We start from the raw sequence: 20379 nt of genomic DNA, 5'->3' as shown, positions 1-20379 counted from the left end.
AGAAAGACTATGTGAATAAGGTGTTAAAGATATTTAACATGGACAAGGCAAAACCGGTTGCAACTCCTCTAACGAGTCACTTCAAACTTTCCAAGGTTATATATCCAAACACTCAAGCTTTGAAAAATGAGATGACGGTAGTTCTATATGTATCAGCAGTGGGGAGCTTGATGTATGCCATGGTGAGCACGAGACCAGACATTGCATAGGCAATGGGAGTTATGAGTCAATATATGCATAACCCAGGCAAAGAGCATTGGAATGTAGTGAAATTAATATTGAGATATCTAGTAGGTACTTCCAATTACTCACTTTGTTATGGTAGTACATCTTTAGAGTTGCAGGGTTATGTAGATGCAGATCATTTGGGTGATCGAGATAGTGGTAAGAGTACCATTGGATATGTCTTTACAGTTGCAGGTACAGTAATGAGTTAGGCATCTCAACTACAAAAAGTAGTGACTTTATCGACGACAGAGACATAATATGTGGCGATCACAGAAGCCTCCAAGGAAATCATATGGTTACAAGATTATATGGAAGAGCTACATCGAAAACAATCAATCAATATACTATGGAGAGATAGTCAAAGTGCAGTGCACTTAGCAAAGAATGCAGCTTATCACTCAAGGACTAGACATGTCAAGAAGCGTTGTCACTTTATTAGATCAGCATTGAAAGATAATGAGTTAAAGTTATAAAAGATTGATGGCTTGAAGAATCCAAGCGACATGTTGACCAAGGTAGTAAACGAGAGAGAAGCATATTTTATGTACTACTACCATTGGTATTACTCCATGTTGATTGATGAGGAGTATTGCGAGAGTAGTGTTCAGGTATATTTGTCTTCATCGGTCTTCTTTTAGGTTAAAAATGACATTACTTCAGATCATAGGCATGATCTTGAAATTATACTGGGAGTTTACTGAGATGTTTTGATTGATAATTCCATGCATGCATCCTTTCCATATCATAGGCATGGCCTACCTTTTTGCAAGCTCGCCTCCTTTTTGCAAATGAATTTCCATTATCACTGTATATGCAGGTCACAATCATTCTTGAGATAATGATTAGGAAGTGGGGTCCTGCTGTCATTCAGCTTGCTACCCAAGAAAAGTACGATTATACAGGTCACAATCATTCTTGTGGTTTTGCTGTCATGTTTTACCTTTCGGAATCGACAAAAAAAAACCTCCAATGAAGTCGGCATAGCAAACAAGGAAGCTTCTGCAAGTCAGAAAGATCTCCGGGGATGAGGATATGAAAAAAGATTGAAGAACCAAGACGGCTCCCTCCACTCAGGAGAATATGAAACTTCTCTTAGTGCTAATGGCAGATTAGAAGGTCCTCAATAGGATGGTGATTCGGCTGCATAAAATTTTTCTAAGATTCAATCCAATGAATCTGGAAAGAAAAGGAAGAGGACCTTTCACCAACTTAGAATTGGGGAAAAGAGAAAGATGGAACTGAAAAGAAGTATGAACGTGGAAACCACAATAAGGAATCATAAAGCATCCAGAGCACGCAATGGCAATAATGCCGGATGGAAAAAAACAGAAGAAATAAGTAGGAAGGACGAGGATACCAGCGTCTTTTTTGCAGAGCATCTTAAACTTATCTTGAGTTTGTTTCTCCTGGGCACGTCAAAAGTTGTGCATTCGGGGACAAGTACACTTTCTTGGCTTTTGCATATATGGCCCATCGTTTTGGGGGGAAAACAAAGATCTGAATATTCCACCCGGGCCTGCTTCACAGGCAAGGACTACATTTGGAGGTCCTGGGTTTGACAAGCTCGTTCTCCTAATTTTGGTGCATCGTAAGGAAACAGAGAGCCTGTTTAAAGGGTGATTCGCCATGAAATTACTGAGTGTACACTTACCTTTCATTTTTTTCTTGTAAATGAGCGGAAGCTATATCTGACATAAGTTGTAACTCATTGCGCGACATATGTTTCACTTGTAATCAATATATTTTATCATCCACTGTATTGAATTTTCCAATTGCTTGTGGTTGATGGCTGTTTTTCGAACAAGATGTAATCGTGACCACTTTATCACACGCACACATAAGCAGTTACATGGTTGTCATCATTAGTGTTATTCAGGAAGGCGTCATGACAGATGATTGAGTGTTCCAAATAGCAGTTAGCATCCTTAATGTTTCCAGAATGTACCTGCTTTATCAGCACCTAACCCACCAAGGTTATGTAAGTGACGCATGTGTTCCTTGTTGTCACAAGATCCACGTACAGTTCCCCATTTCAGTTTAATATCAATGACAAATTCGGCTTTGGATATTTATTTTTATTAGAGAGAATGTGGTGAAATTTATACCTATTTCTCGGCCTGGATCCACCCTTTCCTCTTCGTAATAAACGTAGATTATAAACCTCTTGCAAAGCATAAAATTAAGAAAGTAGTAGTAGTTTGTAAACAAGCTAAGAATAGTGCCCATTTAACCAGGGCGCCATTCTCTTCTTGTACCTGAGCATTAAGAAGAGTAGCAGTTTGTAAACAAACAATTGAAAGAGAAGCACGGTTACATCCCACCACTTGGAGTGATCCGGTGATATGCCGAAAGTTGTTTTGAGGATGGTCTCGCCTTTCAGTTTTGGTTCTCCTGGCTCTGCTGAATCAAACTCACAGCCAGTCATGACATTCTTGTATTGACCCTGCAAGGCATGTGATTGATTTGTGTGAGTGAGTTCTAATTCATCAGATATTTGGGAGCACTCTTGCTCACTGATCCAAAACATATGTTGGTATTGTTGACTGCCGCGGCCAGTCGCAGAACTATTACGTGAATAATGCATGAACTGTTAAAGCGCAAAGCCAGCTGATGACCAGGGTACATGGGGCTGGGATTCAGGGTCTCTTCTTAGGAATAATGATGTTCACCAAGCTTCGATGGTAATGAACGCCTCTTGACAGCTTGGGCAATAGGCAATATTAACTACAGGGATATATAAGCTTCTGTGAAGCCATATTTACATCAATATCTGAAAGAGACTGATAACAGAACCTATCTAGCATGACACTATTACATTGATTAACATAATCTCTAGCATATGGAAGAGAAGGCCAACAATGAAAAAAGGAACAAGGGAATGCAAAACTGTCAACATTTCAACCCATTTCTTCACAGCAAAATGAAAGGCATCTTAATTTCTGTTGATTTGAGATTTCTTTCTCATATATGTACCGCGGGTGCAAGATGAGAATTGAACTGCAATGAGTTTGAATATGCAATGCTAAGCAGTAGCAATTTCTCAAGGTGGAGTTCTACTAGTCAGGCAGCTTTTTTGAAACTGAAGACGATTATTTTCCATGTCATGGCTCTATGCAAATTATATGCTGATAAATTTTCAAGCTTGATTTCAGAAAATAGTGAATCACTATACACTAACTACCTCAACTGCCCATTTGGCAAAACTGATGTAGGACATTGGGTACTGCCAAAAGAACTTGGGAAGATCGGGGAGAAGTCTAAAAATCTGTGATGCCATCATCATTAGAACCTGAATCCATAAAAATTAGCTATGAAAACATACTTTATAACAATTACAAGAAGGAAAGCTTAGGGGATAGAATTTGCTTACAATGACACCAGCTCCAGTTCCTATGGCCATCAAGGCATTGGGGACAAATGAGGTCACAACCATCATGCAACTCTCAATAACGGTGATGCAGCAGAAGAGATTAATGCAGAAATAACCATAGTGAGAGAACCCTGGATGAAGCTTCACCATGTAGAATATCGTTGTTCCTGAAAGCAGAGAATTCGCCACCAAGAAAGGGAGCCAAGAAAGGAAATTCGCAAGCACGAACACTGTCTCACCATAATGCCCATTGAGTCTCTCGGCATAAAATACCTGATTTAGACAAGAAAAGGATGTCATCCACTGAAAAGGTTTCTCCTTTGTTATGTAATAAATGTATATTCTTGCTTTAATCTCTCTAACTGATTGTGCAATTCTCACATTCCTCTGTGACCGAGTCGGAGTAGGCCGTCAACTAAAAGTTCATTAGTTAGATTTATGTTATTAACAGCGTGATAGGCTACGACATGCAACTTCACACCTGACATGGTGGGGCTTGTCTGCCCTCCAGATGAAACTTAGTTCTAGTCCTAGTAACATATCATTTTAACATTACCTCATGTATGAAGATACTGTTGATATATAATAGAGGAAAATAGATCAGCCTCGACACTTTGCTATACCTTCAGTTCTTCATCAAAGAAAGGGACACCACCACAAGATAAACATATCATGAAGCCGTAGATAAATGAAACGCACTTTCCTCTGTTGATAATTGCCCCATTGTCGTATCCAATGTCAAAATATAGAGTTCCGGTACTTATTGATGATAAAACGTAGAACATGATCCTCAACCAGGAGTATCCAATGTCCCTATACATGTTGATGAAGGATCGATGAGTCAAAATCCTGAGTTGCTTCCACTTGCTGGAATTAGTATACTTATTCAACTGGCAGACCTGATAATCCTTCTGTTTTCAGCAGAAGAGATTCAGTTTTGATAACATCAGTTCCGGAAAATGCTACAGAAGACATTGTTCATTAACTATGGTAAGTAGGAAAGATGAAAAAAATGATTGCATGAGCATGATCTGTATTTATATATCTTCTGAACTGGAGTGCTTACAGTAGCTGCAATTTCTTGCATTTTCCTCCTAACTGCGGATGAATACTCTGAGGATTTGTAACTTTGGATGAGTGTGGCTTTAATCTCTGCTGTCTTCATCTTCATTGAAAAACCAGACGAGGCCGGATTTTGCTGTAAGATAAAATAGCAAGCCCAGATAATAGGCGGAAGTCACTTAACATATCAGGAGAACTGATGCAGAGTCTAGAAGTCTTCGAGTTAAAACTCACACAATTTCTAGGAGAAAACAATAGAGTGGCAGTCACAGAATCGAAGTCCAAGCTAATACACTGCAGAAAGTGATCAGAGGGATTTTTCCTCCTCGGACAAGCAAATCCAGCATCTGCAAAGAACTGCACCAGGAGTTAAATTAAATGATCTTGTTTCTGAACAGCTGAAATGCCTCTTGAGGTAGAATGAAGTGTTGATCTTTATTACCTCAATGGCCATTTTGGCTTCTCCCAGAAACACAGTTTCTCCACTCGACAGAAGGAGTAAATCATCAAAAAGATCGAAAACTTCACTGCTCGGCTGGTGCATTGAGCAAATAACTATTCTACCTTCATCTGCAATATTTCTTAGAGCTCTTGTGACAAAAAAAGCCGAGGCGCTATCTAAGCCTGTGGTAGGCTCATCAAGGAGCAAGATCAGTGGGCCTGTCACCATTTCAAGGCTGATGCTAAGTCTTTTCTTTTCTCCACTGCTTATGCCCCTCAAGTGCCAGTTACCAATCTTGTTCTCTGCACAGTCTTCAAGTCCCATCTCCTTTATGGTCGTTTCTACCACCTCATCAATCTCGGCTTTCGTCATTTCAGAAGAAAGCCTCAGATGAGCTGTGTAAGCTATTGTCTCTTTGACAGTGAGAGTGCCCAAGTAAAAATTTTCTTGAGTCACATAGGACTGAAAAAATGCACAAAATGAGACGATTCAAGAATGAGACCCAGGTTGAAACATCAATCACCAGATAGAAATTTATTTGCCATTTTGCAAGCTCAAATTTCAGAAAGGAGAAACATGGCAAAACCAACCAAATTTTGATTATAAGAATGTCGTCCGGTCACACACATAAACCGCCAGATTGAATCAGAGGAAGTTCAATATATTATTTAATCTTTTGTGGGCTAAAAGGATGCTTCATGAAACAAAATTGACAGAAGAGTGGCCTGCTGATGCTTCATTTTAGAGGTCACTAGCCACAGTATTAGTACGGGAAGCTGAAACTAAAGCCAGAAAGCGTGGATTAAGCTGATGGAAGCAATCTTGTTTTTCCACAGATGATCTAACAATTGCTAGACTAAAGTTTTCTTTTAATTGCTAGAACAGTTGGGATTATTTGTAAGACGAAAAACTATTTTGGGAAAAATATGTCAGGGGGGTACCGACTTGGGATTTTTAATCCTATAAACCTAGAGAATTATCTTCCGCAAGAGTCAAAATACTTGTCTCATAATCTATTTTCCTCTGTTGTGTAAAGTTTGTCCACCACAAATAATTTACAACAAAAGCTAACTTTAGACCTAATGACTTGATGTGCTTACCAGATCTTTGTGGTTTATGGGCTTCATCTTTTTCCCACTTAGGGAAATATTTCCCCCTCTTCTGATGTCAGAAGAAATCCGACCTGTTGAAAAATAAAGCATAATAAGTAGTCGATTGAAGTGGGTGCTAAGTGGTTGAAATACGTATGCTTGGTCAAATACGTACTTATGCAGTAAATGTGCCTATGTACCTAAATTATGGAATGCTACGTTAGAAATCTCTCAATCAAATCTCTCTCTCTCTCTCTCTCTCTCTCTCTGTACACTCTTCTTATCCCATGTCGACTATGAAGCAACCAAATAGTCCCTTTAAGTGGAAGTTGATGTGCCTAGGCATTATCAGGCCATTGTATGAAGAGATGCGGTCTCGAAAATGAGGGCGACTTTGAGGGCGAGAGTTCCATCACTCGACGTGCGATGAGGCAGGGACGTGTGCGGAGCCTCCTTGAACTCTTTGCCCGGAAGTCGCATTGACCGGTTCTCACAGTCATTCGCTTGATCCTCACGTCGTATGGGAATTAATAGAACAGGGCTTACACTCCAATGGCTTCCCTTTTAAAGTTGTAATTTTACTAGAGCATGTACATTTAGGACAATAGTTTTGCACCATAAAATATGAATCACTCCAACCCCCGTCGAGAAAGGAAAGAAGTATGCGATTTTACAAAAAAGAATGCTCAGTCTTAGAAAGCATCAACTTTACCTTGAATTTCAATTTTGACACAAATTTTTTCTCATAGAATAATATTAGCTTTAGGTCATAACCCAATTCTAACCCATATTTTTATCTTATAAATAGGTCTTGACTTTACTTTGTGGCCCAATTCTAATCCAAACTTTTTTTCTCGCAATAAAATACCAACTTTCACATAACATCATAAATTTGACCCTCATTAAGTTCTCGCCAAGTACAAATGGAATGACTTGTCCAATCTTTAATGACATCATTGGATGGAAACTTGACAAGGAGCTAGATTTGGGTACCAATTCAAAGCCTGTGGATTTTTATAAGATTAAAAAAAAAAATTGTGCCATCATAAAATAAAAAAAAAAAATTGTGCCAGCATAAGAGAACTTTTTTGACCAAAATATAAGTCTTAATTTTCAAAAAAAAAAAAAACCAACTTATATTGACACAAAATTTTCTTCAGTCTAAAAAAGAACCACGGATTTTCACCATAGTTCAAAATTTGCCCCACGTCCAAAAATAACCACTAGTTTCTTTGGAATTATCAATATCAAGGCCAATTAGAAATTCATTACTAAAATATGTGTTTTCTCCAACACCCTCATATTCATATGGAACAACTGCAGTCTTCAGATATTGATAATTTCGGAAAATGAAAACTAGTGATAATTTTGGGACACAAGGGAATTAGAGTGAAAGTTAGAAATTCTTTTTTTAGACAAAAAAAGAGTTTGAAGCAAAATTAGGATTAAAAGTTAAGAAAGCTTTTGGGGAGCGATCGTTTTTAAGCAAAATTCATGAACATAAACAGCTTCCTGCACTTTGGTTAGTCACAAAGTTAAACTCCATGTGTAACTTCGTTTCTACACTTCTAAATTTGGCTATGGAAAGGAGTAATCATCGTAGCCTTCTGCAATATCTTCAATGCTATTAATGATTTTGGTGACTATGTCGAGCTGCTGTATTTTTCATATATGGGCAATGCTTGTGGTCTTATTCTTTCAGTAACTATGTCAGTAGATAAAAATGCAATAATATAAGGCTAAGTTAATGGATATATTGCTGAAAGAAAATGTTCCAAAACGAGAACGTTGGCAGAGAGAAGAAGAGAAACCTGCCAATGAGTCGAGGAAAGTGGATTTTCCAGAACCGGAAGGACCCATGACGACCAAGATCCGACCCGTCTGAGCATACCCACTGAGCTGGTTCAGCAGTTTCCTCTTGGAACCGGCCGACACCGACACCGTCAAGTCGTCCCACACCAGGTAGGACGCGGACGATTGGCCGCGAACGCTGTCGCTCTCTTTCTCTGCAATGTCATTGTCCATCACATCCTTCCTCACCTCCATCATTTTCCTCTCTCTCTCTCTCTCTCTCTCTGGCTCGCTCTCTCTCAAGGTGGTCTCCTTTTCTAACTCACAGTCACGGACGCACAGAGAGCGCGCGGTGCAGTTGGCGACCACCACCTTGGGTTCATGCGCGAGTTTAACGTACATTGACCTGCGCGCACTCGGTCCTCGATCACGTAAACACGTACACTTGTGGCTTTTGACTAAGAAAGAACAAAGAAAGCCGTTTGGGTCGCTTGGCTTTGTTCTCTGCAGTCTCTGACGTGTGTATGGCGATTGCTCGTAACCCCAGCATGCTCTGTACTCTCTCTTTCCCCTCTCTCTCTCTCTCTCTTCACGTGATGTTTTAGCATCATCTTTCTCCCCTCAAGCCCACATCATCGGCGAGTAACTAAAGAGTAAAATTTGTTTATCTAATCTAAGGAGAAGGTGCGCAAGATACCGACCCATTGCATGACAAAATTTTGGGTTACTGTTCTTCATTAATCACAACAGAAGAAAAGATTAGTTATCCTACTGACATCGAAATAAATAAACCATGACATAATATGAGTTCTATGTTTCAATAATTTAGTTTTGGTTAAGATTTAATTGATGCATATATTCTCATTATTGTTGACATCAAAAAATGATCAATTTTTTTTTTTTTTTATTATCGACAAGACCGACTAGTCAAAAAGAGCAGGATTTGTTCAAAATAGAAATCATCAATAAAACAGAATGGTCAACAATTTGAAGATAATTGATAACTTGCCAATGAAGTCATTGGCAACACAACGTAAAACTTACTGTTGAAAGGCTGCATCAAGACTTGAGAAGTTAATTAACAATGTTATCGACAAGAAGCAATCAATAAAAAAAACAAAATTGCTTGGTAATTATGTCTATAACCACTAATTTAGGATTTTTATAACTTCTTATAAATAAGAAATATTAGATAATATGAGATTTCTTATAACCGCAGATCAAACTAGGAAGTTATTTCATTTATTCAAGGCAACTAACATATTTCCGACGTTTCGCTTTTGTTTTGCAACTCCTCTTGTACATCTTCCCAAAGGTCTCGAGGTGAGGAAGGTCCAGGCTATGGTTGGACCGGAGGAAGAGCAATCATCAACGCAAAACACAGCCAGCAAATTCTCGTGCATTCAATCTCACAACCAACTAATTTCAAACGAACAATCAAGTTTTCAGGAAAAAATTTCCATAGCTTCGAAATTAAACAAGAAGAATTTTAAGAAAAAGCTCCAGAAGAAGACCTGCGAGCGGCTTGAGAGTGTTCCGGTGTCCCCCCGTCGCTGCTTAACTTCATAGATTAATCCAGATTGCTTGTTAGGAAGGTATAAATGATAACACCATTAATGAATTATAAGAATGATTACATGATCATATGATTTAGTTAATAACATATATGTTATAATATTAACTTTTTATTTAAGTTATAACATATATTAACTTATTACATTAATATATATAAATTAGTAAGTTATGACTTTATTATAATTGTAAGTTATCAGTTATAAGGACACTTACTAACATAATAACTTCATTAACTTATTATAATAACATTAAACTATAATAAAAGTTTAAGATTAACATATCCTTTATAAATAAAATAAGTTTTAACTAGTCTGGACATGATGTATATGTGATGAACTTAGTTATTGTTATGTTAAGTTAAACTTATACTAATGTAAATACATACCCTTTAACAAGGTATAATATATATTGTGCTCGTAAAAGTATATATATGTGATTTGTTAAATGGTTATTTTGTAGCTCTTGAATGAATCAAGTCCAGTTATAATTGGATATTTGGGATATAGGCTTTTGCTACACCAGACTCGAGCATTGGGTTACATGGCTACGTTTAATTTATTGCATGTGAATCAAAGATCGAAATGAAATGGAGTTAATCTGGTTTGTCAAGATCTCCGAGCATGCGTGCAACGTTTGTTCGTGCTCTGTTTATCCCTTTTTTCCTTTCTTCCTCTTCTGTTTCTGCCGACTGTAGTTCTCTCTCTCTCCTCCTCTGTCCTTTCACGATTCTTTGAGATGCACAAAAGAGGAGTTCATTTTGCTTCTCTTTTATTCAAGTACATGGGTTGAGGGACTGACGAAAGCATAACTTAGCTTTAAGTGATTACTTGGGTTTGGCCAATTATCACATCTTCACCAAGAAATTTTAGTCTTCAAACTTTGTTTCATGTAAAATTTGGTTTCCAAAATAACCAGCAGCAGTCATGAAAACTTTAACATTTCCTCCACATATCATGGAAATGATGACTAGGATTTAGACATGAACAAGTGGCACTACCGTGGAATAAACCAATCAAAGTGGAGGGGAAACTACAAAAACAGTCCCATCTACCATTGCCCCTACTGAGATGCTATCATTGCATTTTGGGCATAGTTTGTAATATTTCGTACACCATCCAGGAAGGTCACAGTAAGCAGGAAAACCGTCGATGATCCAAAGCACTGCGACATGCATCCGAAAATCACGCTGTTTAACATGACGGAAGGTCTCGACTCTCTTCTCATAATGCCTTTAACTTGACAATCGACGGTTGAAGGTAGACCCTATGTCTCTTCGAGGAGTGTGTGACTCGGGAATCAATAATGAAAGCAAATTTAACGATGACTTCACACCACTTCCAAAGTGGCAAATTATATGGGAAATATATAACCAGCCACATGCCACATTCTAATGCTGAGGTTGCCATACGGATTAACACCATCAAATGCCAAGGCGAGTCTCACAATCTTTGGATCTGATGCGAACCAAGGAGAAATTTATGGACATTACATTGTCTGCCATCATATTTTCATTTATATGCCACCCTGCGTCTCATGCCGCATGTCTTGACATGTACAACCGACGCAATGTCGATGCAATTAAAAGCATCACGATACTTCAGGCCCGAATCTTCTTTCATTTACGGCATTTGTCCTTCCATCTAGAAAAATGACTGGTTGGGCACTCATCCAAGTACTTCTCCTTTCACAACGAGACAATCTTGCGGGCGAGCATGTATTTTTTCACAGGCAAGAGGCCTTTCATGAGTCTGCTGGAAATGTCTGCAATTTCTGATTAATTATTGACCGCAGTGATACTTAGAACCAGAAAGTACCATGGGAATGGATGCACAGGAAAGCATAAATTCAAAAGGATCCGACATAATATTTACCAGAAGATAACACAAGGCAACAGAAACATAACCTTCAATTTTAAATAAGAATACCAAAGGAATCAATGCTCAATCGGGTCTTCAGATTCAACTTTACAGTTAATGGATTTGTATACTAGACCTACAACAGGAAGAACCTGAAAATAACTTACAAAGGCACAACTATTAGGTAATTTTAGAGACCAACTATTACTCAGACAAAAACCTACTCCACATCAGGTCACATTACACAAAATAAATTCAAATACAAATGAACTCCTGCAGATCCTAAGAACTTTTCATGATGCAGTATTGACTGCAGGGACATCATCAAGGATGAAGGGACCGAGTTTGCCTGTTCTAAACAAAGTAAGAAACTTCTTGGATACCATAATATGAGCTTCCGATGCCTTGTGGGGTATCCTCAGAGCCTTTTGCAGTGCCTCAAACTGCTGCTCGATGAGGCACTCCAAGTCATTCTCATTTTCCACATCACCATCGAATTCAGACAAAGAAAAATACAATGCCCGTTGAACTTCTGTCACCATATCCTGCAAGCAATGCATGACTATCCATGAGCAAATTGTAGTTAAGCAGCTATCACCCTACTAATCCCAACCAAAACAGATTCAACTTTTGATAATTGCAATCCACTTTTTGGATCAGTAAAAACTATAAGCTTCATTGTAGAGGCACCAACGAGGTGCAAACCCATACACAAAGCAAGCTGAAGCTCCAAAAAGATACCAGTTAGTCACTAACAGGAAAGGAACTAACTCCATCAAACAGACCAGTAACAGCAATTTTACAAGGCATGATCTGCGGGATTTTAATTATAAAGAAACACACGGAGCTAACACTGCTCAAATGAACATTAAAAGCAGTTTCAGAAATCATCTATTTTGAATGGCTTCTAGAAACACAAACTCTTAGTATACAACCTTCTACCTTTGCAGTTTCACCTTCATAATCATAACTGTTTTTTTTTTTTTTTTGGGGGGTTGAGTACAGATTTAGTCATCTAAGTTTCGAAATTTGTGTAATTTGATCCTCTAACTTTTATTTGTGTAATCAAGTCCTCTTTCTGGATTTGAGCAATATGGTCCTCTAAGTTTTATTTTCTGCAATCAAATCCTCTAACTTTCTTACTTGGTGCATTCGAGTGTTTTGATTACCCACTGTGACTAATACTGTCAAATCAGGATTTTTTTTTCCTCGTTTTTCCAGTTTATTTCTGCTCATTTGGCAGCAAATTAGCATCACATATAATTTTCTGTCACATATGCAATGCCACATCATTAATTAAATTAACGGTTTAGTTAGACTGAAGGATTTGATTGCACAAATCTAGAAAGTTAGAGGACCTAATTGCCCAAAATAGAAATTAGAAGACAAAATAGCACAAATCCAGAAAGTTAGAGGAGTTGATTGACCTAAATAATAATTAGAGGATCAATTCGTACACACACTAAAACTTAAAGGATTAAATCTATACTAAATCTTTCTAACGAATGAAATTACAATCGATACATGTTTTCTCCACTATCTCAAAACATTGAAGTACCAAGTTCAAATCTTCACAGGCATCTTTCATTTATAGACTACACTGTCCCTCCCGACTATTTCCCACATGATGTGCATTAAAAATGAGAGACTATGGACTATGAACTGAGTCCCTTAACTTGTACTTTTTTTTTTTTTTTTTTTTTTTTTTTGGCAACATGGTCTGCTGACCAAAATTTCTAGCAATATCGTGGGCACGGCATTTGTCTATTTGGTCCTTCATATCAATTGAAGATGCTGCACAGGAAACCATTCTAGATCAATGTCAATAAATGAACTAATAACTTTCATACTAAAAAGAAGAGTCAGTAAATTTACAAACCATCACCAAAGTTTAACATAAAGGTCACATTGCAAAAAATCATCTCTTCTGATGGTTGCACTGATTTGCTTTTACTCTAATCTAAAGGCGGAATCCATCCAGTCAAAACTCCAAGTTTGAAGTGAAGATTAATTCAAGTGGATCACAATTTTCAAGGCAACTTGTAGCTATCATCTACAGGAAGAATTAAGCAGCTCAAAACTATAAGGGCTTTCAATGACAAGGACTGCTAACGATTTTGGGTCATTATCATGAAAACGTATGGAATACTATAAATGAATTTAGTATCTAAGTACCCAAGACCACAACTTCCAGGTGCATACAATCAATTACCAACATATACTATAAGTTTATCATGACGCGTTATAAACCTCATATATAGGCACATATTGTACATAAAAAATACCTCTATATACAGGACATCAGAGACATTAGGTGGCTTCTTCTTTGGCCGAAGATCTTTAAGGTTGTAATCATGCTTTTCTTCTGGTTCATATCGAATACCCTCCATTCTTCTGTTATTTGAATGCTTCCAGTGAAGGGGGGTGCCTCTAGTATTTAATACTGCCAACAAGTACTGAGCAATGCGCTCTTCACCAACCACTGAGTCTTTGACAGACCCTGCAGGTACATTTAATACATAAGTTATATTATAAAGAAGATACAAGATGGACTGACACTAAGCTATATCTCCAGGCATGAGGGATGTGGAAAGAGGGCAAAACTGAAGAAGGAAACAGTGAACAACTCACCAATCAAGAAAATGCAAATTCCACCAACAAGGGTAAAATTTAATAAAACAGACAAGGGAATATATATATATATATATAAGATATACTTCTTTTACCAATCAAAAGAAAAACATGGAAACAAGTACCAGATGGATTATACTTCTCCCTTGTCAAGCAATGTGGTCGTCTAGTTAAATCATATTGAGGCTGCACTATGTAAAGCCAAAGACCAAAAGACAACTTCCAATGCCCCAAGCTCTGCTTAATAAAGTCATCATAGCATATTCTCGGATGAGATTCATCTATCTACCATTTCTATAACCCAAATGACAGTCAGGACTGGGTTACCTAATGATGAAACTGGGTTCAAGTAATTCAGCCATCTTCAATACTTAAAGAGGAATGCGTGAAACATTCTAACATACACTAATTTCCCTACATTTATAAGCTGGAAAATTTTAGAATCTCTTCTGGATAATGGTGAACGATTTTTCACAAAGCTCTGCCAGGTCACAACATCTAGAAGTTGATGGCTAATGTCCAATCCTTTTCCCCTAGTGTGCACTCCACTATGGCAGACTAAGTTGAATAGAAGTAGCAGAGAGATGCCCAAATCACAAGTTACAAGTTTAGTAGTTTAGAAAAGGACTGCCCTGCAGCAAAATGAATTGAGCAGATGATCAAATTATAGAAGGTAGAGAGTGCAAAAACACAAACAGAAACAATAGCCAACCTGCAAGAGCTAGCTTCAATCCTGTTTCTATGTCTGGGATACTAGGAACTAGTACACCGGGAGTGTCAAGAACATAGATACTTGGATGATGAGCGATCTGTACATCACAGTCCAAAATCAGAAAAGATTAAATTATATACAACTATATTAGGTAAGAGAACATTGGATAAATTGGAAAGTTTTATGATTAGGTCTATCTATAATGAGAAAAGAAGGACAGGAAAGGATGTTAACAGATGGCAAGAAAGTTCATCTGTGATTGTATTCAAGCACATATAAAAGCAAGAGTCTCTGAGGATTAATTATAAAAGTTTGCCGATGTCTTTTCACTGCATGTTAATACAAAAGCAGTCAATCAACAAAGCCAAGATCATGCATCTATCAATCTAGAGAGTTCTGAGTTCATGCACAAAATTGCAAAGTCAGACTGCTTGAGAGAATGCCGCCATAATTTTTATAACAGCGGAAGAAAATTTGACCTTGAAACCAGCAATATCTTGCGTAACACCAGGCAAGGGGCCCACTGTTGCTCTCTTGATCTTCTCCTGCACTAAGAAAAACTCAAAGCCACCATCATAAAGCAATAGAAAATAAAGCAAAGTTACCAGGTAACATTACGATATATCCATGGTACTTGATTAAGCCTCAACCTCACTATACTTAGTTGTTAAGAAAATTGTATTGCACCATCAAATTATCGGGTGTGGAGTATTTTTCTACACAGATGAGGTCAACTGCCAAAGAGGAGGTTTGTATCTCTTGCCAATACACATTGCGAGGAAGAGGAAACTCTTACCAGGAAAACGAGAGGATGCAATTCGATGAATTGAATTAATAAGAGCTGATTTGCCCACATTAGGAACGCCAACCACCATGACTAGGAGAGTAGGTTCCCTTGAAATCACTTCCTTCAATTTAACCTCCACAAGATCCAGAAGCTATGGAAAAGAATTACAAATATCCAAGGCGTCACATCTCCAAGAAGAGAAAAGGCACAATCGTGCAGTTACTGCATTGACAGAAGCAGCATTCCCTAACAGTAAGACATATAATACAAAGTGTCTTGCAGCATTTACTAAGAAGGGTTAATGCACTGAATTAAAGGCGCCGGTATCAAAAAGCAAACGCATTTCGACGGACCTTCTTAACAGAGCTCTTGCTATGGGCATTTATGGGGAGGCAGTCCTGATTCCGAGAGTCGAAGTAGTGAGTCCATTTCTGCACGGCAAACACCAAGGGACGAGAACCCGAATGATCAGTTGCCACGAAAGGCATGATCGAGGTAATCGTTACGGAAGTGGGAAAAGCAGAGAAAAGCGAAAGTTGGGATTTTTTTTTACGTGCATGACGTTGGGGTTGGCCAAATCCTTCTTGGTCAGCGCGATCACCCGCCTCTTCTTGGAGAGGTGAGGCTGCAAGTCCGCGTTCACCGACGACAGCGGAATCTGATCGAAGACAAGCGAGGCGAATCACCAATTCCATGCACACAGAGTATCAGAATTCAAACCAAACAAAGAAAAAGAACAAGAAGAAGAAGAAGAGAGAGAGAGGGGAGAGAGAGTACGGACGCGGGAGTCGCGGACTTCGATGACGAGGTCGGAGACTTTGAGGCGGTCGCGGATGGCGCGGGTGGCGGCGGCCATGTGGCCGGGGAACCAGTTGATGGCGCCGCCGCTGCTGTTAAAGCCCATCTCCCCCAGCGCCTTCTTCACCGCCGCCTTCGCAGCGCTGCTGCTGCTGCTGCTGCTCCTCCCGATGGCCATCTCTCTCTCTCTCTCTCTCTCTGCCTCACTTCGCCGGACCGACACCTTCCTCAGCGGGAGCTGACGACAGCCATGGTCGCCGGTGCACTCGTTGAAGGGAAGCTAACCAGGCGACGAGGCTACTTTAGGTCTGATGAATCGACTGAGTCCGGTCGGACCCAAAGTGAGCAAATTGGACCGGCTTTAGGCCGTTGATCTTAGTCAGCAGCCTAATTAGTTCCATCGTCGAAGTAAGGATAAAGTGTATTAAAAGTTCTAACACTTATCGTTAAAATGTAATTACGTCTTAAAATTTTTAAAGAGTGTGAATCATAAAAGTTCTACAATTGATGCAATAAAGTCATTTCGTTAACTCTGTCTAATTTCACTAATGAAAAATGCTAACATGACCTAGCTAAAATTATGTCATTTTGGTCTAAATCTATTTTTTAAGTACAAATTTTATTTAAGTTAAGCTAAAATAAGAAAAATTTAAAAAAACAAAAAAGGAAGACGGAAAAATTAGGATAGGGCCTGTAGGCCCTTGGCAAGGGTTGCGAGCCCCTAACCAAGGCCCATCGACCCTGGCCAACCATTCCTTCACCTTCACTGGCCCCTTGCAAAGATTTGGGGCAAAGAGGCAAGGGTTGCAAGCCCTGACTTGCTTTTTTTTTTTTTTTTTGGTATTTTCTTTTAAATTTTACTTATTTTTAATATTAATTTAAGTAAATTTTGTATTATAAAAATTTTTTTGATCAAAATGACATTATTTTAGTGTTATTTTATTTTTAATCATATCATCATCACGTAGAGAAAAAAAAAAATAATAAGCAATGTTAACATTTTTCATTTGTTAATTTGAATGGAGCTAAGCTGAAGGATTTAATTGTACTAATTTGATAAATTTAATACTTAATTGCACTTCTTAAAATTTTTAAGATTGATTGTATTTTGTAATAAGTTTTAAAATTTTCAAGTGCACTTATCTCATTAAATTATTAATATTACATAAAAACAATAATCACTTCATTGAAAGGGAATTTTTTAATGAGTAATGGCAAACGTTTTAAAGTAAAATTAGAAAAATCTCTAACTTCACTATTGTTGATTCATGGAAAATAAATAATGTGATAAGTATTTTCCTAGAAACTATCATTTATATCATTGGAGATGATTAATTGATAAAAAAAAATGTTTTCATTATTAATAACAATATAATGTAAATATTATTGTAGATGATGAAAATATTTTTCATTCATTCATTTTAATATTAATATAATAATATAAGTGATTATTTTAGGAAAATATTTTCCAACCCATTCATTTTTACAAAACAGAGAAAGTCTAATATACTGCTTAGTTTTGTATTATGTACAATAAAAGGGCAATATTCCAATTCAACTTATTGCCCTCTTGATTGCAACTAAAATCTTAAAAGCAGTTGCTAGTAAATACATTGCTTCGGAATCAAAATGTTCGAACTCTCATGGTCTATTTGGATTGACCTTTTATGTTTTATTTTTTCTTGATCAAAAATTTTCAAACATTTAAAATTCTCACAAAATGCAAATGTTAACACGGATTCACATATAGTTCTTTAAAAGAGAAAATGATACAAACCGTCCCTAAATTTTATGAATGTGAAATGTGATTCATGAATTAAATGGCTAAGTGGTTTTTTTTTAAAAAAGCGTCTGTCCTTGAAGGGCTTGGCAGGGTTGTTCGCCACTATGGGATGCATACACGCGGAAATTTACTCTCCTTCCCGGTTCTAAGTCTAGGTCCATTCATGATATCGAGCCATGGTTTCGTTTTTATGTTATCCATTCCATGCGCTTGACAGGTGAATCCAGAGCTGAGAAGATCTCTTCTCATCATGTCTACAGAACTAGAAATCCTCGAAGCACCAGTTTCTCTTGCACCTTCATCTTCATCTTCAACACCTCTAGAATTTTGTGTTTCTAATGCTTCTAAGATAAATTATCTCTATGAAGTCTCTCTTAGCGATGAAACCAAGATTTCTGAAACCCAACTCCCCCTCATGAACCCTTATTCTGCTTTCACAAAATCAACCTCTTCATTTTCACCCATCCGCTCCATCCGCCAGCTTATTCACCAAACCCCAAAGCAAGTAAAGGAGTACGTCCGGTCCTCCAAATTCGACCAGCATCCTATTCACGCTCGAAAATGAATACTTTGTTACTCCGATCCCTCCAGAATTTCCCAAACAATGGGCTCAACAGAGGGGATACACTCATGTCCCTTATGGAGTGTTCGTCTTGCTCTAACTTTCCACGGTCGAAAAGGTTTGCCAGTTGTGGCAAGAATAGCATTGCTAGACACCAGGTTTTTACAATACCAGTATGCTTGCATTGGTACTGTTCAAACTACTTTGAATGCATGAACAGTCTTTGTCACTCTATACCCCAACTTCAACATCGCCCTTTCAGATCCCCAGTTACTTTCTTTTATGAAAGTCCAAGTTCAACCTTCTAGAGCCCCTCAAACTGCTGACTCTGTAGCTACAACACTACATTATCAGATGGTTTATCGAGTGCAGAATCATGCACTTGATCTCAACTTCAACAACGGTAATGAAGATGCCTTGTTCATCTCCATGCAGAATAACCAGGCATCCTGTATCCATGTTCCTAGACAGATCCCAAAGGATACGTTGGCCAACCTCCTTCTAGAGACTTGGATTACCAACTACGAAAAGCTGCATCAGCAGAACAAGCCTTTCCAGTCTACGGACTCAGAGTTCGTAAGGAAAAAAGATGAAACTATTTCCATCAAATTTGGCAAGGAAAATGAAGAAAGTCCTTCTATCTTCCAAATCCTCTTCATGATTGAACCATGTGTTCCTCAATTCATTTCTGAGCCAGATCCAAAAAAGCATGTTCGACACTTCAATGGTGATGGACATCTTGTTCATTACTATAAAGACAATTATGGTCATTGTTTTTGGGATCCTTTCTGCCAATGTTCCTCCTATATAAATTCTCCTGACGAGGTAGACCCTTTTGCAAAATCTCCACCTCAGAGGAAAAGGCCAAAGGATAAGATGTTCCAAAGCTACTTAGACGGAGATTCCTCCGTTGATACTCTTGGTGAATGCAACAAATACCAATTCATGGTTTCTTATGCACCACCTCCACCGCAGAGTCAGATTACATCCCAAGCCTTACGGATCACCAAAAACACCACCACCATCTCCTCCCCAAAAAAGCAAGTCCTCTCTCCATTTTATAAGCCAATCCTTAAGTGGGCTAAGAAGCACTCTTACCCCCTCGAAGTTCGGAAGAAGCACCACCCACTTCTTCTATTGCTATGTTTCGGAATCTTGACTTTCCTCCTCTTGTCAACGAAAGTTCTAAACTCTTGTTATATTTGTAGAAGAGTTTATTGATCCCCATGGTAGATACCGCCATATTCCTAAAGTCCCTACTCCCACGTGTGGATGAACATGGGAGACAAAAAAAAAAAAAACCTCTCTTCTTTCTTTGTTCTAAATTGGCAATCGAGACTATGTTAGCACAAAACAATGCCTTCAAGGCAATTGACTCCAAAATTGGAAATGTGCAACAAGATCTCCGAAGGTATGATGAAAGTACCAAAAAGATCCTTTAAGATTCTAGAAAAGGCTTCACGCCTTGGAATCGAGGACAACATCTTGGGTACCATTATCTTGAAAATTCGAAGCCGAAATAGAGAAGCTCAAAAAACCAAATCCAGCTTCTTGAAGAATGAAGGTTCGGACCATTTGACTCATTGGCACCTCTGTTAAAATCGGGTATTTCCCCCCGCCACAAACATCCATTTTGCCACTATTCCGAGATCCTTACGAAGAGAACCGGACATGGCGGACATACGAAAATC

General features: G+C 38.2%; 2 protein-coding genes across 3 annotated transcripts; both read right to left on the bottom strand.

The window, feature by feature from the left end:
• Positions 1 to 2400: 2400 nt before the first annotated feature.
• Positions 2401 to 8262, bottom strand: LOC108956773 (ABC transporter G family member 15-like). The gene is made up of 9 exons (XM_039305787.1): positions 8005 to 8262; positions 6203 to 6285; positions 5103 to 5564; positions 4895 to 5017; positions 4665 to 4796; positions 4222 to 4509; positions 3599 to 3871; positions 3410 to 3517; positions 2401 to 2671 (listed from the first exon to the last, which is right to left on the bottom strand). The coding sequence occupies exons 1-9, from the start codon at positions 8240 to 8242 to the stop codon at positions 2438 to 2440; spliced, it is 1941 nt and encodes a 646-aa protein (XP_039161721.1). The 5' UTR covers positions 8243 to 8262; the 3' UTR covers positions 2401 to 2437.
• Positions 8263 to 11445: 3183 nt separating this feature from the next.
• On the bottom strand, positions 11446 to 16682 carry LOC104429473 (short integuments 2, mitochondrial-like). Of its 2 annotated transcripts, XM_039305788.1 has the most exons (8): positions 16327 to 16682; positions 16099 to 16203; positions 15899 to 15976; positions 15555 to 15696; positions 15238 to 15308; positions 14759 to 14855; positions 13701 to 13915; positions 11446 to 11960 (listed from the first exon to the last, which is right to left on the bottom strand). In XM_039305788.1, exons 1-8 carry the CDS (start codon positions 16519 to 16521, stop codon positions 11709 to 11711), a joined length of 1155 nt encoding a protein of 384 aa, XP_039161722.1. In that variant the 5' UTR covers positions 16522 to 16682; the 3' UTR covers positions 11446 to 11708. The 2 variants fall into 2 exon arrangements, with proteins under 2 accessions (XP_039161722.1, XP_039161723.1); XM_039305789.1 differs by lacking the exon at positions 16099 to 16203.
• Positions 16683 to 20379: the final 3697 nt, after the last annotated feature.

This window comes from Eucalyptus grandis, chromosome 11 (assembly GCF_016545825.1).
Source record: "Eucalyptus grandis isolate ANBG69807.140 chromosome 11, ASM1654582v1, whole genome shotgun sequence".
NCBI lineage: Eukaryota > Viridiplantae > Streptophyta > Magnoliopsida > Myrtales > Myrtaceae > Eucalyptus > Eucalyptus grandis.
This window is presented reverse-complemented; position numbering and strand designations above follow the sequence as displayed.